At 43.2% G+C, this 17381-nt stretch overlaps 1 protein-coding gene across 4 annotated transcripts in view; it reads left to right on the top strand.

The window, feature by feature from the left end:
- Positions 1-645: 645 nt before the first annotated feature.
- JMJD1C (jumonji domain containing 1C) overlaps positions 646-17381 on the top strand; it is a 306728-nt gene continuing 289992 nt past the window's right edge. The window contains exon 1 of one of the 4 annotated variants that reach the window (XR_013636074.1): positions 646-1146. Coding sequence is in view for 3 of the 4 variants with exons in the window: in XM_073353434.1 (XP_073209535.1) it covers positions 988-1146 (159 nt within the window). In the remaining variant the exon portion in view is untranslated. The remainder of the gene's footprint in view (positions 1147-17381) is intronic. The other 3 variants (XM_073353434.1, XM_073353432.2, XM_073353433.2) reach the window with 3 other exon arrangements.

Genomic DNA, 17381 nt, shown 5'->3' with positions numbered 1-17381 from the left:
CTATGAGGCTTTATGCAGACATATAAATGGGTAAGGGATTTCTTTAAGGACTAAAAACAAGTAAGACAAGTATAATTTTCAGAGGGGGTGTATGTCAAGTATTTGATTAAATCAAGTCTGCTTCAGCAGCTCAATGCATCACACCAGATGGGGAAGCGCTGCTGGGTCGAGGCACTGGGAGGCACCACGCCTCTAAGAACACAGCCCTGGGAAGCGGGAGCTGAGCGGCACCGTCCTGCCGGGGAGAAAAAAAGCCCCCCTGTCCCCCGCCCCCTATTTTTGCAGCCCCTGGAGACAGCTCACCCTGCCCTGGCCGGGTGACCCCCGGGACCCTCCCTAGCTCAGGGGCTCCCCTCGGACCCATCTGGCAGCGCCCCTACCCCATTCTCAACCCCGGCTCCGACCCCGACTGTGTCCCTCAGTCCCCCCACCCCCGTTCCCCTGCCCGTGCTTGTCTCTTGCATGCAGCCGTCTGTCCCCGCACAGACCCTGCCCATCCCCCGCCGATTCACCCCTCTGCCCCTGTTAACAGCAGGGAGCAGTCTGCAATCCCCAGGGAGGGCAGAGGCTTTAGCTGATGTTACTGAGCATGCTCAGTTCCAGCAAAGCAACAAATTTTGGGGCCGGACTCTTTCCCATGCAGCAGGAGTTCCTCCCGCCCCCTCCCCTCTCGCGCTGTCTGGCGGAGGGAGACGGCGCGTGGTGTCGGTCTCCATGGTAGTGGGCTGCGTGGGCGGAGTGGTCGGGGCTGGAGCGCGGCGGTGAGAGAGCGGCTCCCCTCGCCCCCTCCCCTCCGTGTGTTTGTGTCAGGGTGATCGCGGCGGCGGAGCTGCCCGGGGCGCCCGGCTCGGAGCGGGCGAGGGGGACGGACGCAGCCAGCCGCAGAGACAGCCCCGCTCCCCTCGGCTCGGCCGGGCTCTCGGCATGGGCGGCCCGTAGAGGAGAGGGCTGGGCGGCTGGTGCGGTGCCTGTGCGGCGGCGGCGGCCATGGCGGTGGTGGAGACGCGGCCGGAGCTGGTGGGGAAGCGGTTCCTGTGTGTCGGGGGCGCCGAAGAGGAGCCGCCGGAGCGCGGGGAGAGCGGGCGCTGGCGCGCTGGGGTCATCCGCGCCGTGTCCCACCGGGATTCGCACAGCCCCGAGCTGGCGGTAAGAGGCTGGCCCCAGACCCTGCTCCCTCTGCGCGACCGGGGGCCCGGGTCACCCCCGCGGGGCGCTGCTCAGCAGGCGTTGGGGGGGTTCCGAGGGGGGAGGCGCAGGCATCGCCAGCTCTCTCTGTGGGGCTTTGGTCAGTCAGATCCTGAGGGTTGGGCAGCGGGGTGTCCTCGTTCCCCCGAGCTGGGGCCCTGCTCGGTGTGAGGGGTAGCAGAAGTGGGAGTGGTCACAGGACACCTCTTCTGCTTGCAGACAAGAGGGAATGACACAGCCTGTCTTTTCCTCTCGCTAGGCACCTAAGGTGGGGTACGGAGTGCAGTGGTAAACACACAGCCCCCCTGTGCTCTCTGTAGCATGGAAGTGCATGTCAGCCTCTTCTCCCTGCTGCACACACCGTGGTGTGTGGTGGAGAATCAATCGGGTTGACGTAGATCACGAATCCTAGAAATTATTCTGAATGCAGTAGCAAGAAACTGCCGTAATTTGGGGATTGAGATTGGGGTAAAGGTTTCTTTCGCTTCCCTAGAGAGATCGACACCCCTGATTTTAATGGGAAGGCTTGTGTTGTGTATGTGTTTAGCATATGTGAGGACGACAGAGGCGGTGGCATTGATTAGACTTATTCTCTTTGCATGGAAGATATGGCTGCTATTCTGATCATTTTAGTTCTTCAAATTTATATTTTACTGAGAAGTGGTAGAATCTTAGCTTCTCTGTGGAGTGAAAATAACCATCCTTTTCATCTGACAGGTCTAAGAAACAATTATTTTTTACTAAGCTTGAATATTCATAGTACAATAGCCTGTAAAAGCTGTTTTTATTTAATGTTAAGTGACTGGTTTAAAAATACTGTTGTGATAAAAAATAATAAAAGATTATGTTGAATTGTTTCCTTTCCCTGTATGTGGTGTTGTAAGTGTTTTCCTAAGGGGTGTAGGAATGTGCGTGGAGGGAGAGAACAAGCAAGGGTATATTCTGTTGTGTTGAGACACATTCTTGCTGGGGGAAAAAACACAAGCAGGATTTCCTTGGGTTAGTGTTATGAATACATAATATGTAAAATGGAGTTTGTGTGCTATAGAGAACTCATCTTTTTATTTGTAAATTCCAGATTCTAGAAATATATGCATTGGTACTATTGCAATTGTACTGATGCATTTTTATGTTATGTTGCACATCTAAATGTGCACTTGGTTAAATATCATGACTACATAAGTTCTTTCTGTACATACAGAAAATCAGCAAACTGCGTTGTGCAGTTCCCTAGTGCTGTTGATATAGTACAGCAATTCAAGATTTAAAAACTGTCATAACTGTAATTCCTTTTTTTATATGAAAAATCAGGTAAACCAAAATATCTGTTGTTTTAGAGGTTATTGATTGCTTCATGTGGTGGTGGTGGGGAAACCGTGGTCTGCTAAAGTAATCTGTGCTTGCCTTTGTTCATCCCAGGGTTTAGCTTTATTTGTATAAGTAGAAGTATTTACACTAAAACGCTGTTGTCATTACCATAGTTACTAGATTTTCTAGTTTAGATACTTGAATTCACAATTGTATGTCATTTGTCCCTTCCTCTTCTTTGTGAAATGTCTTAAATTTTCAAACTTTGTGTCATTGTCTTAGTTTTTCTGATATCAGTTGTTTTTGTATGACACCATAGAGTTCTATAGATGTATGTTATATAAGGAATATGTTTTAAAAACACATTTACAAGGTAGTTTTGGAGAATATATATCTAATTATGGAAATATAAACATATTGCGCAACACAATGAAAAATGTGCCAACTGCTACTAGCCAGACTCTTATACCAATTAGTAAACTCTAGGAACAAAACTGTGATGAATAGGGGAAAGTGCTGTCTAAAGACCCTTTTTTTTTAAAGGGGATTTATCTTTTGCTCAAAACATGCTAGCTGCTATCTGTTGTAAATATTTACATAGTCTTATTATTGCACATTACTAAGTCTTCATCTTTTAATGTATTTATCCTCGTGTCCTGTTTTACAGACAGGAAACTGAGGCACAGAATAAGGTGACTTCTATAAAGTGTCACAAAGTCTGTGGCAGAGCTGGGAATTAAACTCATGTCTCTTAGGTCCCAGACTGGCACATCATTGGACTATCCTTCCTCTCTCTAGGTGCTTACAGAATTCATGATACCTGTTTTACAATTTAGGGATAAGGTACAAGTGAACACAGAGAACCAAGTGGGGAGTGAGGGGAGAAGGAAGAGAAAGAACAAAGGTTGCAGTAGCAAGACTGTAGGGTTGTTTATGTGGGTTAGGCACACACCTTGATTTTTTTTTATTTTTTCTTTACAGTTGTAATTAATATGTCTCATAGTAGTTCTACACTGCTGAGCCTATGCTGGCATAGCTCTCTCTTGTAGAGGTAACCTACACTGACCAAAGGAGGGTTTTCTGTCACTGTAGGAACACCATTTCTCTGAAGGACAGTAGCTCCATAGACAGATGCCCTCTTCTGTTGTCAAAGCTGTGTCTACACTGGAGGTTTGGTTAGCATAGCTATGTTGATCAGAGGGCTTTTTTCACTCCTCTAACCAATGTAGCTATGCCAAACATATGTCTTAAATGTAGGCCAATCCTCTGAGCTGGTGTTTGAAATACATGAAACCCCTCTTCCAATGGGCATGTCTGTGTCTTCCCTGGCTCCACTACCATTTGGCTGCATTTCTAATCCTTCCACAGCCTCCATTTTAGGTGGTCCTCCCTGTGAATAGCTCCAGATCCTGCTGCTGCTCATTAGCAGAGTGAAATTGAAATGCTTTTTGGTAATTTCATCACTGCATCCTGTGTTGTGAATAGTAACAATTAGATTGATGAGTTTTATCAATTTCGGGCTGGCCTACCTTCTGTAAGCTGTGAACCCTGCAGAAGCACTAGAGCTGTCCAGGGGCTCAAGAAGACAGCACTGTGTCAATTCACATTTGTATGACCTTTTGCAGTTATGTGGGACACAGAAAATTTTTGAAATGAAAACTTCATACACTGCTATCTGTTCTATAGTCGCTACCAACAAGTGGACAAATGAATTTTCAAGGCCTGATGTGCTTCATGAAATGTAAATGATTACTTTGTTTATAGCTAAATTCCAAAATGTTTCTGTGTAATTGAAATTTCTGTATTTACTGATAAGAAATCAAATCAGTTTTAAATAGCTAATTAAAAAAGATTAAACGCAGCTTCAAAATTCTCAGTCTTGACCTAATGAAACAAATTTCTATGTGAGATTTAAAACAGGGTAAGGGCCATCCTACTTCCTATGAGTCTACAAAGGGGCAACCAGAATTTTCCAAAGGAGGGGGGTTCAGCAAATATATGTCCTCACTGAACCCTCTACTCTCACTCTGGGCATGGAAGTGCAAGGAGATGGTGTTCTGCAGTTCTGAGAAGCAGGGAGGCAGGTCTCAGGGACCAGAACACCAGAAGGAGGAGCCACTGCTGCTCCAGTAGTGATGATTCTGTAAACCTGCAGAAGCAGCTGGTCGCAAGGAAGTGGAGTCAACACCGTAACAGATGATGAGAGATGGTGAGATGGTGTTCCTACACTGACAGAAAACCCTCCTTTGGTCAGTGTAGGTTACCTCTACAAGAGAGAGCTATTTGCTGACAAGTAACAGCTGATTTTCAGGGCACAGTTTTCAGAACACTCGTTGAATCAATTTTAGCAGGATTGAACAGAAAATGATGTCCGTGAGAGTAAATATACTTATTTTCCCAAGTTCTGTTACTGTAGAAAGTATGTATTTGAAGGCACACTGTCAATCTGACATCTAGTCAAATTAAAAAAATAATAAACTTAAAGTTAAAAGTAGTTCTTTGATACAATGACATTTGCCCCTGAGTTCTGCCAGTCTTTGTGTCTTTGCAGTCTAATTTTTCCTAATTGAAAAATATTTTTCTCTACACACATGAGAAACTAGGAAATAAATTTTTAATGGTGAGTGTTGCCTATTTAAAAAGGTCATATGCGAGAGAGTCTTTCACTACAATATATAATTTTTTAATAATAAGATTTATAGTGAAATCTGCTGGTTTTTGTTTCTTCCTGATTTCTAAAGCTGTGCATTTAGTATACCAACATACTTTGGTAACATTTCTATATGGGAATGTTGGACAACAGTGAAATCAAGAAATCCAGTAACTTGAGTCTCCTGGGAATAGTGCTTTAAGATAAGCAGATGTGGTAACTTTCTGTATATATCACCAAGGCAACAAATAAGACAGCAAGTTAAAGGAAAACATTTCATTTCTTTGTGGGGAGGGCATGGAGAGTACCTCCAAAGATTTGTAAAAGTACTACTTAAGCATGTAGAGGTTTTTTTCTGTGACTTTGGTATTTACAGAATAATTTACAAAACATTGTTGGGGAAAATGTACAATAACAATTCTGATGGAACTTGTAAACATGCATTTTTTTTTGTTTCTCATGTCCAGTGGTATGTGGAAAAAAAAGGTGTTGAAATTAATATTTTCTATTAGTTTCTTGAAGAGTAGCAGTGGGCTTTACATGTCTTTATCCTCTCCAGTGTATCTAACAGAATACAAATGTACAAAATTTTGTAGTATAAAATGTAAACCTGATTAGGACACAGAATTATAGAAATTTAAAAATAAAGGCATCTTGTAGAAATGCTCTTGAGCAGAATTTTTTTTTTTTTTTGCTAAAGATGTGGGTAAGCATGACTACATGATACACAAAGCTGTATTTTCCCAGACCTGGTCTACACTTAAAAACTTATGTCAATGTCACTGTTTTTCAGGGTGTGAAAATCCACACCTCTGAGTGATGTAGCTATGTCAATCTAACCCCCAGTGTAGATACAGGTAGGCTGATGGAAGAATGCTTCCATCAACATAGCAACTGTTGTTTGGGGAGGTTGTGTTCCTCATACACCAAAGGAAAAAACCCTTTCATTGGTGTAGGTTGCATCTATGTTACTGGGTTATACTGGCATGGCTACAGCTCTCAAGCCATGCCCATATAGGTTCTCTAGTACATGCATACCCCCAGACTTTCGTGTTCCTCTAAATTATGCACACTCTGCTCTTTTGCTCACTTTTCCTAATGGACGATAACTTTGCTGTACTTGAAAGTTCAAAAGCAGATTTCTGTGAATGTGATGGTGTTTGCCATGTGTCAGTGTGGCATTTCACTTTTGATTTTAGGTAGGGTCGTGCATTTGAGTCTTTTACTAAACTTACTAATAAAGTAAGTTGAGATCTGGAGTATTTGAGGAAAGTGTTTTTTTTTAAAGCAGAATTTACATAACACAAGTCAGAATCTGATTTTGTTTTTCCTTGTTTAAGTTTGACTTCTAAAAATTAACAGCTGTTGAGATGTGAGGGGATTTGGATTATCAATATACTGGAAGTGTCAATTGCAGGAAGAACTTCAAATAAAAACTATTAATGTTGGACAGAGCAGACAATGAATCCTAGTTTTAAAGCCAGTTGTGCAAGGTAAAACAAGTGTAAAACAATATCAAATAGCTTGATGGTTGCTAACATAATTGGGTAAGGTTGTGGTTAAAAGTCTTCAGGACTTTAACTCAGTTTTCTTTAATATTGGTCTGATTATGGATGTGCTATGTAGCAGTGTCATATGTCCTAGATGAGGATGGATATCTGTGTTAGTAAGACTTGAAAAATGTACTAGACACCTGTTAGAGGATACTACAAAAGATGGAAGCTTCTCTTCTTGCTTTGCCATGAGAAGCCTAGTATGTGTCTCAAATCAGCTCTTGGGAAGAGGTGCTAAACTTACCACGAGGGCAGGGGTCTCAAACATGCGGCGGCCCGCCGGGTTCTTCCCTGCAGCCTGCCAAGCTCCCCCCGGCCCCTCCCCAGCGCGCTGCAGCCCCAGCCTACCTCCAGGCCAGGAGTGAGCAAACTATGGCCCCGGACTGGATCCGGCCCTTTAGCGCTTTGGATCCGTCCTGCGGATTTGCTAACTCCGTGGTGCTGAGGGCCCCACACTGCTCTGGGAAGTGGCGGGCACCGTTTCCCTGCGGCCCAGAGGGAGGGGGAGCAGAGCACTCCGTGAGCTGTTTTTGCCTGTGGTTACCTCCCCTGAAGCTCCCATTGGCCAGGAATGGGGACACGCAGCCAACGTATGAGTCCTCATGTGGCCCTCCTGGTGATTTGAGTTTGAGACCCTTGCACTAGGGTGCTGTCTCTGGATCTGGTGGAGGGATGTGAGGAGAGATGCATCTTTTTTTTGTATTAACCTTAGCTGATTAGTGTCTGAAGAGGAATGTGGGGATGATTACAATTCTTCCTGCTCTTGTTACCACCCCCAAGTGATTTTTCAGAAGCTAACCAGGGTTTGGGTAGTTTCTAGCTTCCGTAGCATTTTGTCCCACAAGAATGAAGTTGACAAGATTCCTGTACGTTTCACTGTGTTATGCCCCCATGGATAAAAGCAAATGTCATCTATTTTTGGGTGAGTGGGGGAAGATAAGGAAACATTTCCTCCTACTGCTCCCCCTCCCCAATAGAGGTAGAGGATTGGGTCTGCTGTTGTCACCACAGCTCTTCTCAGAAGCTCATTTTATTTTCTGTTGTCACTAACAAAGCGGTGAATACATTTTTGAAAGGCCACTAGGTAATTTAACAGCTTAACCACAGCAAAAAATTCAAACATAGGAGCATGCCCTAAAAAAACTGGGGAGGGGCGCAAATTGAGAGGCACGAAAGGAGGGAAAGTAGTGGTAGTCCTGTAAGTGCTGCTCCCAAATAGCTGTCAAAATGAGATGTTCCTCTTTGTAGATTGTACATATGTTCAAAATCTGTGCTCTTCAGGCTCTGCTGGGTTCCTTGGGCTTGGCTCTCCCTCAGTGGGGATCAGATGCCCTGCTGTGCTGTTTGGATGTAGTTCCTTCTGGACTATGGGAAAAATTAGTGGTGGTACTCTCCCATGTTCACCTCTCATGGCAACAAAGACTATGTCTATACTTCCTTCCGCTGGTGGAAGCATGTAGGGTATGTGTATCTACATGCCTCAGTGAAAAGCGGGCTGTGTCCACACTGTGGTATGTAGCTACGTGTGTCAATGGGACTGTCATAGGGGGAGGCAGCGGAAAAAAGCTCCAGCAGCTTCCGATTGTTTTGAGCCTCTCACTGTGGCAAGGAAAGGCTCTGGCAAAGGGGAGGTAGAGGGGAAAGGCTCCCGCAATACAGAGCTGCTGAACCTTTTCCTTCTCCCTGCTCCCTGCCAGAGCCTTTTCCTGTATCAGGGAAAAGTTCAACAGAGAGCTATTTAGAGCCTTTCCCTGTGGCAGGGAAAGACTACAGTGCTACAAATAGCAGTGAATACAGGGGAGGCACTGCTTTGGTGTGTAGAGAACCGTGTAGGGTACTTACCCACAGGGTTCAGGTGTGTGTCTGCACTGTACTTGGCTAAGCCATGCTGTCTACACCCCTGCTTACCAGGGATATAAATATGTCCTCTGCATGCTGCCGTAAAAAGTGTAGATGTATCTCCAGTGAAATGTCAGTACAAGGAGACTCTGCATTACTTCATACTGTACTCAATGCATGGAAGTAGTAGTACATTATCATTGAATTTGGATTAACACCTATTGAGATGAATGTGCAATTCACTTCTTGAGCTACATGTTCTGTACAAACGGACAGATGATTCTGCATCAGTTGTAATTGGTTGTTTGAAAACATGAACTATATCAGCTGGAGACTTTTCTTTTTGAAATGAGAGGTGAGATTCTGGAAAAAAAAAATCACCTAGGAATATGTGTTGGTATTTTTTATTTTCCATTCACTTTTTTCAAATATTTTTATCAATTATATTAACAAAATTGTTCTGCATTAATATTTGGGTTCTATTCCACGCTTACTGTCTTTCAGAGTAAAATGAAAATACAGAAGCTTGTTGATTACTAAGGGGAATGTCTGTTTGACTTTTAGCAGTACTTTTGTGATACAATTAAATTAGTGACATTTATCCTTAGGATACCATTATTTTATTTTATTTTTAAAAAGGGAAGGAAGATATTCTTGGCAAATGAGAATGCGAAGTGTATATAGTGACAATGTAGTACTGTAGTTGAAAGGACATGTTTCTGGGAGAATAGTTATGAAATCTGCGTGATTGAGGGTGTGTGTGTGTGTGTGGGGCGGGGGGAAATGGTGTAGTCAAGCTCCAGCCACTTATGATGCTAGAATGCCATTATGCTACTTACTGTGATTGTGCATATCTTCATAATCTGATTCTCTTTTTCCTGGCGTACCCTGATCAGTAGTGAAATTGTCAACAATGTTGACGTTAAAATTACCACAGTTTAGGGTTCAGAGTAAACCCCTTATTAGGATGTCTGAAATCTCAGGTAGGCATTACTGAATTGGTTCCATTTGGATTGTCCTTGTTAGGTGATATAGTTTTGCACTTGTAAGGGATATAGACTGTTTTGTAAACAATGTAAGCTTAAATTCTGAAGCTCAATATTTTAGTCCCATGGAAAAGGAACATTTTTCTGAGTCATTGCCTGCTGGCCCAGTTCAGCACCTGAATGCAATGTGTGTGGTGGGGGTAGCAGCGAGGAGGAAGGGAAGAATGGGAAGTGGCAGTAATAGGAGCATTAGTAAAGATTCCTTTTGAAACAACTCTCTCCCAACCTTTTTCCTGTGGTTGAAGGTTTTGTGCCCATCTATTTTAGATGGTGCCATTTGCTGGACAAATACTTGTTTGTTACAACTTCATCTGCTCTTGAGAGTTCTCTGTATGTAACACTGACTACATATGTTAGTTCTTCTAAAGACTCTTCTGTATGTGTGTGTGTGGTGTGCTTTATATTTGTCAGATTGTATTACAGATATAAGATTCCCAGTAGTCCTTTGAAATCCACCAGTTGCACAATTAAGCCTAGCTCTGCCCAGACAACTTTTTGTGCTTTTGTTGGCAGAATATGCTACAGCTGATAGTATTTAGATACATCCTCAAAGCCCTCTCATGTCGAAGACTCACTTGTTGGGAGGAATGGTATTGATACCTACTTTCAACTGAAAATCAGAGTGGTTATAGTGCAACACAAGGCAGGGTTGCACAACATAAAAATGTTGCTTTTGTAGCTGTGTGGCCTGGGATAATAAGGAGAAGGGACAAGCTTGTGGGTCTATAAATCAGTGTTTTTCCAAAGTGTAGGGTTGACCCCTTGAGGAGATACGGAAAGACTAACTGGTGTAGATGTATACATTAAGACTGGCAGTCCTTTTACTGGCACATAGTGAGATTGAAGAAGGACATACGTCAGTGCTCTTCACTATTTTTAAAGCGGGGGCCACTTTGGCAAAAAACCTTCAGTGTGAGAGCCACATCAGTTACTAAATTAACACATTGCTTACTACTACTTAATGAGGTAATGTTACAGAGCCACTTGTTTAACTAAAACAAAAGTCTACGTGTACAATAAAACAATACTCCTTTTATAAAATAATAACCAGAAAAATATATGGAATTAAAAAGGCACCTATTCGAGTAAACTTTTTAAGAGCAGAATAATGCAAAACTTAATTTAAAAACTGGATGAGCGAAAGTGTGCTTTTGGTTCTTATCTTCCAAAGCATGTATGTCTCTTGGGTTTTTTTGGCTGGCTCTGGGAGGGGGCTCAGGGCTGGGACAGGGACTTGGGGTGCAGAGTGGGTATGGGGGACTGGTCGCAGGAGACTGCAGGTTGCGTTGTGGAAGAGAAATGCTGGTCCAGCAGAGCTGGGCCTGCTGTACTCATGCTACTTCCGGTCTTAATGCTGCAGAGCTATTCAGAACCTGCCCATTGAAGAGGGTAACACTTACTTTGGGTGGCCCCGGCACCATGCTGCTCTCGGAAGGCGCCAGTGTGCCCCTGCGGTCCCTGGGGGGCACAAGGCTCTGTGCGCTGCCCCTCTCTGCGGGCACCGCCCCCCGCAACTCCCATTGGCCACAGTTCCCCATTCCCGGCCAGTGGGAGCTGCGGGGTCAGCACGCAGAGGCCTCTGCTTCCCTCACCCTTTCAGACTGCAGGGGTGTTATGGCCACTTCCAGGAGCAGCATGGGGCTGGAGCAGGCAGGGAGCCTTAGCAGCAACCCCGCTGCGCCACCAGAGATTGCCATCGACAGGGAGCCACACTTAGGGTTGATAGGAGCCACCACTGGCTTGTGGACCTTGCAGTGAAGAACACTGACACATCATTTTCTTGAGGGACTGCTTAGCTCCTAAAGGTTTGGGAAACACTGTTACAAAGCGACCTAGAAGTTTTGCTTCTTTCAATCCCCTCTTTCTCTGTCCCCCAAACATACCGCTGCTGCTTAAGTTAAAGGCATTTTTGGGATATCAGTAGGAAACGTTTGCTTTATACTGTTGTACTATTGGAGAAAAGCCTACAGTGGCAACAGGAGATAAGACGGTACCTTTTGTCGTGGTCAGTTTGTAGCAACCATTGCTTCCTTGTTCTTTATCTCAGTCTATCCAAAAACCCTCTACGCTTGTATTCTGTGTCTCTTTAGTGGTTCTAGATAGTGGAAGAATGTTTTAGACGCTATGGCCTTATGACCAGATGTTTAGGTGATCTCTTGAAAGCTCAACCTAAGTGAGGTCTAGAGTCATTCACGTAACCCTCAGATAATGCAAGGAGATTAAGAACAACCATAACAAACGATAAACACAAATGCATGCAAAGCAGAATGCAAAGTAGTACTTTTATTCAAATGCATTTTTTTAATATATTTCTCAGTCTAATAAAGTCCTCTTTATCCACAAAAGCCATTTTTAAAGCCATGTCCAACTTATACACTGTCAGGAAGAGGAGTATGTGCCATTTAAGAGGGAGGCATGATGCAACACTCTAGGGTATAAAACTAGTCTTGGAAGCTCAGTTTGGGAAAGGAAGGAGCTGTGTAATGTAAGTACAGCATTAAGAACTGCAGAAGTGTTTTGTATTTCACTGTGGTAAGAGCTAAGATTATTTAACCATATCCAAGGAAGCACAATTGTAAATACTATATAATTTGCTTTGACTTTCATTGATATATTTGTTAATGGGCCCATAATAATTACCGTCTTGGCACAGATAAAATAGGATGCACCTCATGTACAGTGGAGAGCTATTGAGTTCATTTAGTGTACATGTATGCCCCTGCTTGTCATAATTTTTTTTCTCTATCAAGTTCAGTAACCAGTATTTTTTTACATTGAATGGGTTTTTCAGTATCTGACCTTTGACTTAAAAACAACTTTATAGCCCGCAAGGCTGTGGGGGAGGGAAGACACCTAAAAATGTCAACTGAATACTGTTCACATCCATATTGCCACTACATAGTGAGTCTCTATCGCAGGGGTGGGCAAACTTTTTGGCCCGAGGGCCACATCTGGGTGGGGAAATGGCATGCAGGGTCATGAATGTAGGGCTGGGGTAGGGATGCGGGAGGGAGTGTGGGGTGCAATAGGGGTTGTGGTGTGCAGGAAGGGGCTCAGGGCAAGGGTTTGGGGTCCATGAGGGGGCTCAAGGCAGGCTTGGGTGCAGCAGGGGGAGGGGTGCAGGGTGCGGTAGGGGGCTCAGGGCAGGGGTGCAGAAGGGGGTTGGGGTGTGAGGTGAAGGAGGGGTTTGAGGTGCGGTTGCTGATTACTGCCTTGCCCTGATTGAGGGCCTCAGACATATAGACTGCCCACTGCTCTGCCTGACTACAAGCCAGAGCCATTAGCTGAATATGGTCCCACCCTAATTGAGGGCACCGGGCCTGTAGACTTATTGCTACCCTGCCCTACTGCAGGCCAGAAGCATTAACTGTGTGCTATCCTGCTGTGGCTGAGGGTGGGGCTCACAGACCCAATTGCAGCTTGGACCTATTACCTGCTGGCTAAATCCCCCCTGAATGGAATCGCTCTAAGAGTTTTTTTAAGATGGGACGTGTTTTACAAGAACATACTTGCCAAGTTTAGTGGAAAGGATTTTCCTTGCACATCTTGGTTAAAAGAAAATTACCATTAGGCAGAGATCAAGCATGAAAATTTTCATCTAAAAAAGTGAGTTTTGCAAAAAGATAAACATGTGAAATAAGCTTTTAACTGAAATTATTTGATAACTTTCACTGTAAGAAGTGTTATTGAGCATCTGCTATATGTTTATAGCAGAAACAATTTTTGTTCTATGTTGGTTAAATTGTAATTGGGCAGCTAAGTTTTTAAAGTAAGAAAATCATAAACTGTAGAATAAATTTATTTTGCTAGAAAGAGCTTTTGCATCTTCAACCAATGTATATAGTCATTTTCAGACTTCAAAAGACATTGTAAATATGATTGGACCTAGTGTTTTGAAATAATATGAAAACTAGTTCCACATATCTCACTTTCTTTTTCTTCTCTTCTGGTGTTGGAAATGCCAAATCACCAAGGTAGTTAGTAGAAGAATGCAGGTGATGTGCATCTCTACAATAAGAGTGTATGAGTAAGGAGGAGAAAAAGGATTTATTGGTGGCAATCCATCCCTTGCAGCATGGGGGATGGATTGAAGAAGAGTGCATCACTTTCTTCCTCAGAGCATGGAGTGGAATTATTGATGCTGCCTTTCCACTTTCCTCTTTCAGCTGCTGAACCTCCAACTGAGGAGTTGTCTAAACCTTTTTCCCACATCCTCTTCCCCAACTGCTCCCATTCATGAACACTGTTTTAACTTGGTCCCGTCAAGTAGCGTAGCTCTCATTCCTGCTTCTTCCTATGGCAAAACTTTTCCGAACTCGTCGCAAACATTATTTTTTGCACCTCAGTAGGTGATCTGATAGTTCTACCAGCTCCATCCTTTAAATAATGAGACATAGAAACCTTGTCTAAATAGCATCCAATTTAAGTGTAAATAGACATAGCTAGTGGACAACTACTGATAATTTGGTTGGTTATGGAGTTGACATTAGCACTTCTTGTAGTATCAAGTGGTGGCTTTGTTGACTGTGCTGGTCCTTTTCTGGTCAGGGATGTAATCATTTGAATGGAAGAAGGAGGAAGGCTGAGGAGAAGGTGTGTGTGTTTATACTCTACATTTGATCTGAAATGTAACAGATACCCAATTCCAAATGTGCACTCATTTGTTCCAGTCTCCGATGAAAGTCTGTGTTGTACCAATAAAATAAAAACCAGCAGGATCTTATTAAAGGGAAAAAGGCAAAATACCACATTTATTGTGAATACAGAAAGAATCATAGTAAGCAGTTAGTTATAGCTATAACATTCCATTCAATCTCATATTTATTCTCACATTCATTCAAACACACCCACACCCACACACAGGTTCTGCAAGGTTATCATAGTTACCAGCCTTAGAGTTGCTCATGCCAAGTCACTGGCCAGGTGGCCTGGACATGAGGAGGGAGCAGGGCCTTGTCAGATGCTCATCTGATGCTCCTGGAAGTTGGTTTGCAGAATCAGACCCCAAAGTTCTCACTTTTTAGAGTCTATTTTTATAGGAATTTCTTCCTATGCCAGTCTATGGGAATTGCTTCATCATGCTGTTGCTGAATCAATCAGCAGATAGCACATTCCTGACGGCTCCAAGATGTTATCTTGTTCTTTGGTTCTCCCATTCTTGAGGCTGTTGGGTGGATTCCAGTCTGCCCACCGGGGGTGGTCCTCTGATTATTTCCACTTGACGCCTTCTTCAGCCGATGGACACTGGATTCTTAGGCTGGCACCTCCCTGATCATTCAGTTATTATCCACACCAAGCATCCATCCACATACATCCTCTATCTCTATTTTAATCACAATTGTTAATACAACAAAAGGGCGGGGAGTCTCTGGGTGCTGTTTCTGTTGTTAGAGAGGGAGAGAAACAGTACCAAAAACCAAGAGACTTCTTAATTAGTAATTTAAACTCTGGGGAATCAAACTCATTTGTGATTTTAATACAGAACTTCTTTAATATGATCCAACATCTGGGGATAAAAATCTATGAGTTCTACATAGTGAACAGAGGACATAATTACACTCCAGAATGTATAACGAACTTCTGTCAGGCCTGGTATTAGAATTGCTGAGGCTACTTATTTGATACTATTAGTGTTCATCTCTGTTACTGTTTTTGTTGCACCAAGGAGCCCTAGTCATGGACTAGGAATCCATTGTACTAGGTGTTCTACAAACACAGAACAAAAAGATGGTCCAGGTCACAAAAAGAAGACAATATAATAAGACAACAGACCCAGACAGGAATACAAGGAAACAATGAGACAATAGATCAGCACGTGATAGGCAGTAGTATCTGTGCACAAGCAGCCCAACTATTGTCATGTTTTTGTAGGCATAAAGGCAAACGAGCAATTTGAAGAGGGATAATGAGGTAGCTTTGTGGATATGTAAGAGGAGCTCCTTCCAAGTGAGAGTCTGGGGCAACATGGGAGAAAGCATAAAGATGCTTCTTTGAAAATGTAACAGGTAGACAATGCAGGTTTGTCTCGTGGGCAGGTCAGAGGTGCGAGTCGATTCCTGAATAGCGAACGAGAGATGCTGAAAGGTGGGGTGGGGAGGTGATAGGTTGTGAAGGGCCTTTAAAGTGAAGACAAGCAGCTTATGTCAAGGAGAAGCCAGTGAATGGATGCAGAGAGAGGGGGTGATATAGTGAAGGGATTGCTAGGAAAATGATCTTTGTAGCAGCACACTACATGGATATGAGTAGGGCAAGATTATATTTGTCAAGGCCAGAGAAGAAGATGCTGCAGTAATTGAGATGAGAGTCTGTATGAGTTTTAGCTCTGCAGTTGGAAAGGAAAAGCCGTATCTTAGAGATATTATGCAGAAAGAAATGGCAAGACTTAGTTGTAGCTTGGATGTGGAGACTTGAAGAGATGTCAGAGTCAAAGAACACCTAAGATATGGGACGGAACAACAGGATAGTGGTATTGTCCATAGTGGAGAAGAAGCAGGGGAGAAGGAGCTTGGATGGGGAAGATGGAGGTCTGTTTTAGTCAAGTTGAACTTGAGCTAACTGCTAAACATCCATGAGAAGTTGTCAGGAAATGGGTTTGCAATCTTGGCCTCTCTGAAACCGTGGGATTGTCTCAAGTACAGTAGAACCTCAGTTATGAACACTTTGGGAATGGAGATGGTTCATAACTCTGAACAAAACGTGGTGGTGGTGGTTTCAAAAATGTACAACTGAAGATTGACTTTGAAACTTTACTACACTGAAGAGAAATGTTGCTTTTAGCCATTTTAATTTTAATTTAAACAAGAATAGAAAGTTTCCTTACCTTGTGAAATATTTTTTTTAAACTGTCCTTTATTTTTTAGCAGTGTATGTTTAATACAGTACTGTACTGCATTTGCTTTTTTTGGGCGGGGTGGGGTGTCTCTGCTGCTGTCTGATTGCGTATTTCTGGTTCCAAATGAGATGTGTAGCTGACCGGTCAGTTGGTAACTCTGGTGTTCATATCTGTGAAGCTCTACTGTTGTTTGATTCAACTCATAGCAGTAGATACGTTCTGAATCTGTTTTTTTTTTTTTAGGCTGTGTTGAGCCATTGGGACTGAACATGAGGTGTGAAATCATACTGTGGACCTTCGTCTCTTTTTTCCAGTTCCTCCAGGTTGTTCTCAAGGTTTCTCCTTTTGAAGTGGTGAACATATGTCTGAGCTCAGATAAAGAAATGCTCAATGAGGTCTTGGAATGCCTTGTGCAATTTTCTGCAATTCTGATACTGATCTAGTGTGGTGGTTCTCAACCTTGCCAGACTACTGTAACCTTTTCAGGAGTCTGATTTGTTTTGTGCACACCAGGTTTCACCTCACTTAAACTACTTGCTTACAAACTCAAGAAATAAAAATATGAAAGTGTCACAGCACACAATTACTGAAAAATTGCTTGCTTTCTCATTTTTACCATACAATTATAAAATCAATCAATTGGAATATAAATACTGTACTTGCATTTCAGTGTATAGTATATAGAGTTGTATAATCAAGTCATTGTATGAAATTTTAGTTTGTATTGACCACGCTAGTGCTTTTTATGTAGCCCATTGTAAAATTAGGCAAACATCTAGATGAGTTGATGTACCCCTGGAAGACCTTGGTATACCCCCAGGGGTACATGTACCCCTGGTTGAGAATCACTGATTTAGGAACAATTGAGTCAAGTTCACAACCACTACAGTGACATTTAGATGATTGCATCGTTCTCACAGGTTGTCGACATATACAGCTGATCAGTGGTTGTGGAGAAAACTGAGTGC

Source organism: Lepidochelys kempii, chromosome 7 (genome assembly GCF_965140285.1).
Source record: "Lepidochelys kempii isolate rLepKem1 chromosome 7, rLepKem1.hap1, whole genome shotgun sequence".
Lineage (NCBI taxonomy): Eukaryota > Metazoa > Chordata > Testudines > Cheloniidae > Lepidochelys > Lepidochelys kempii.
This window is presented reverse-complemented; position numbering and strand designations above follow the sequence as displayed.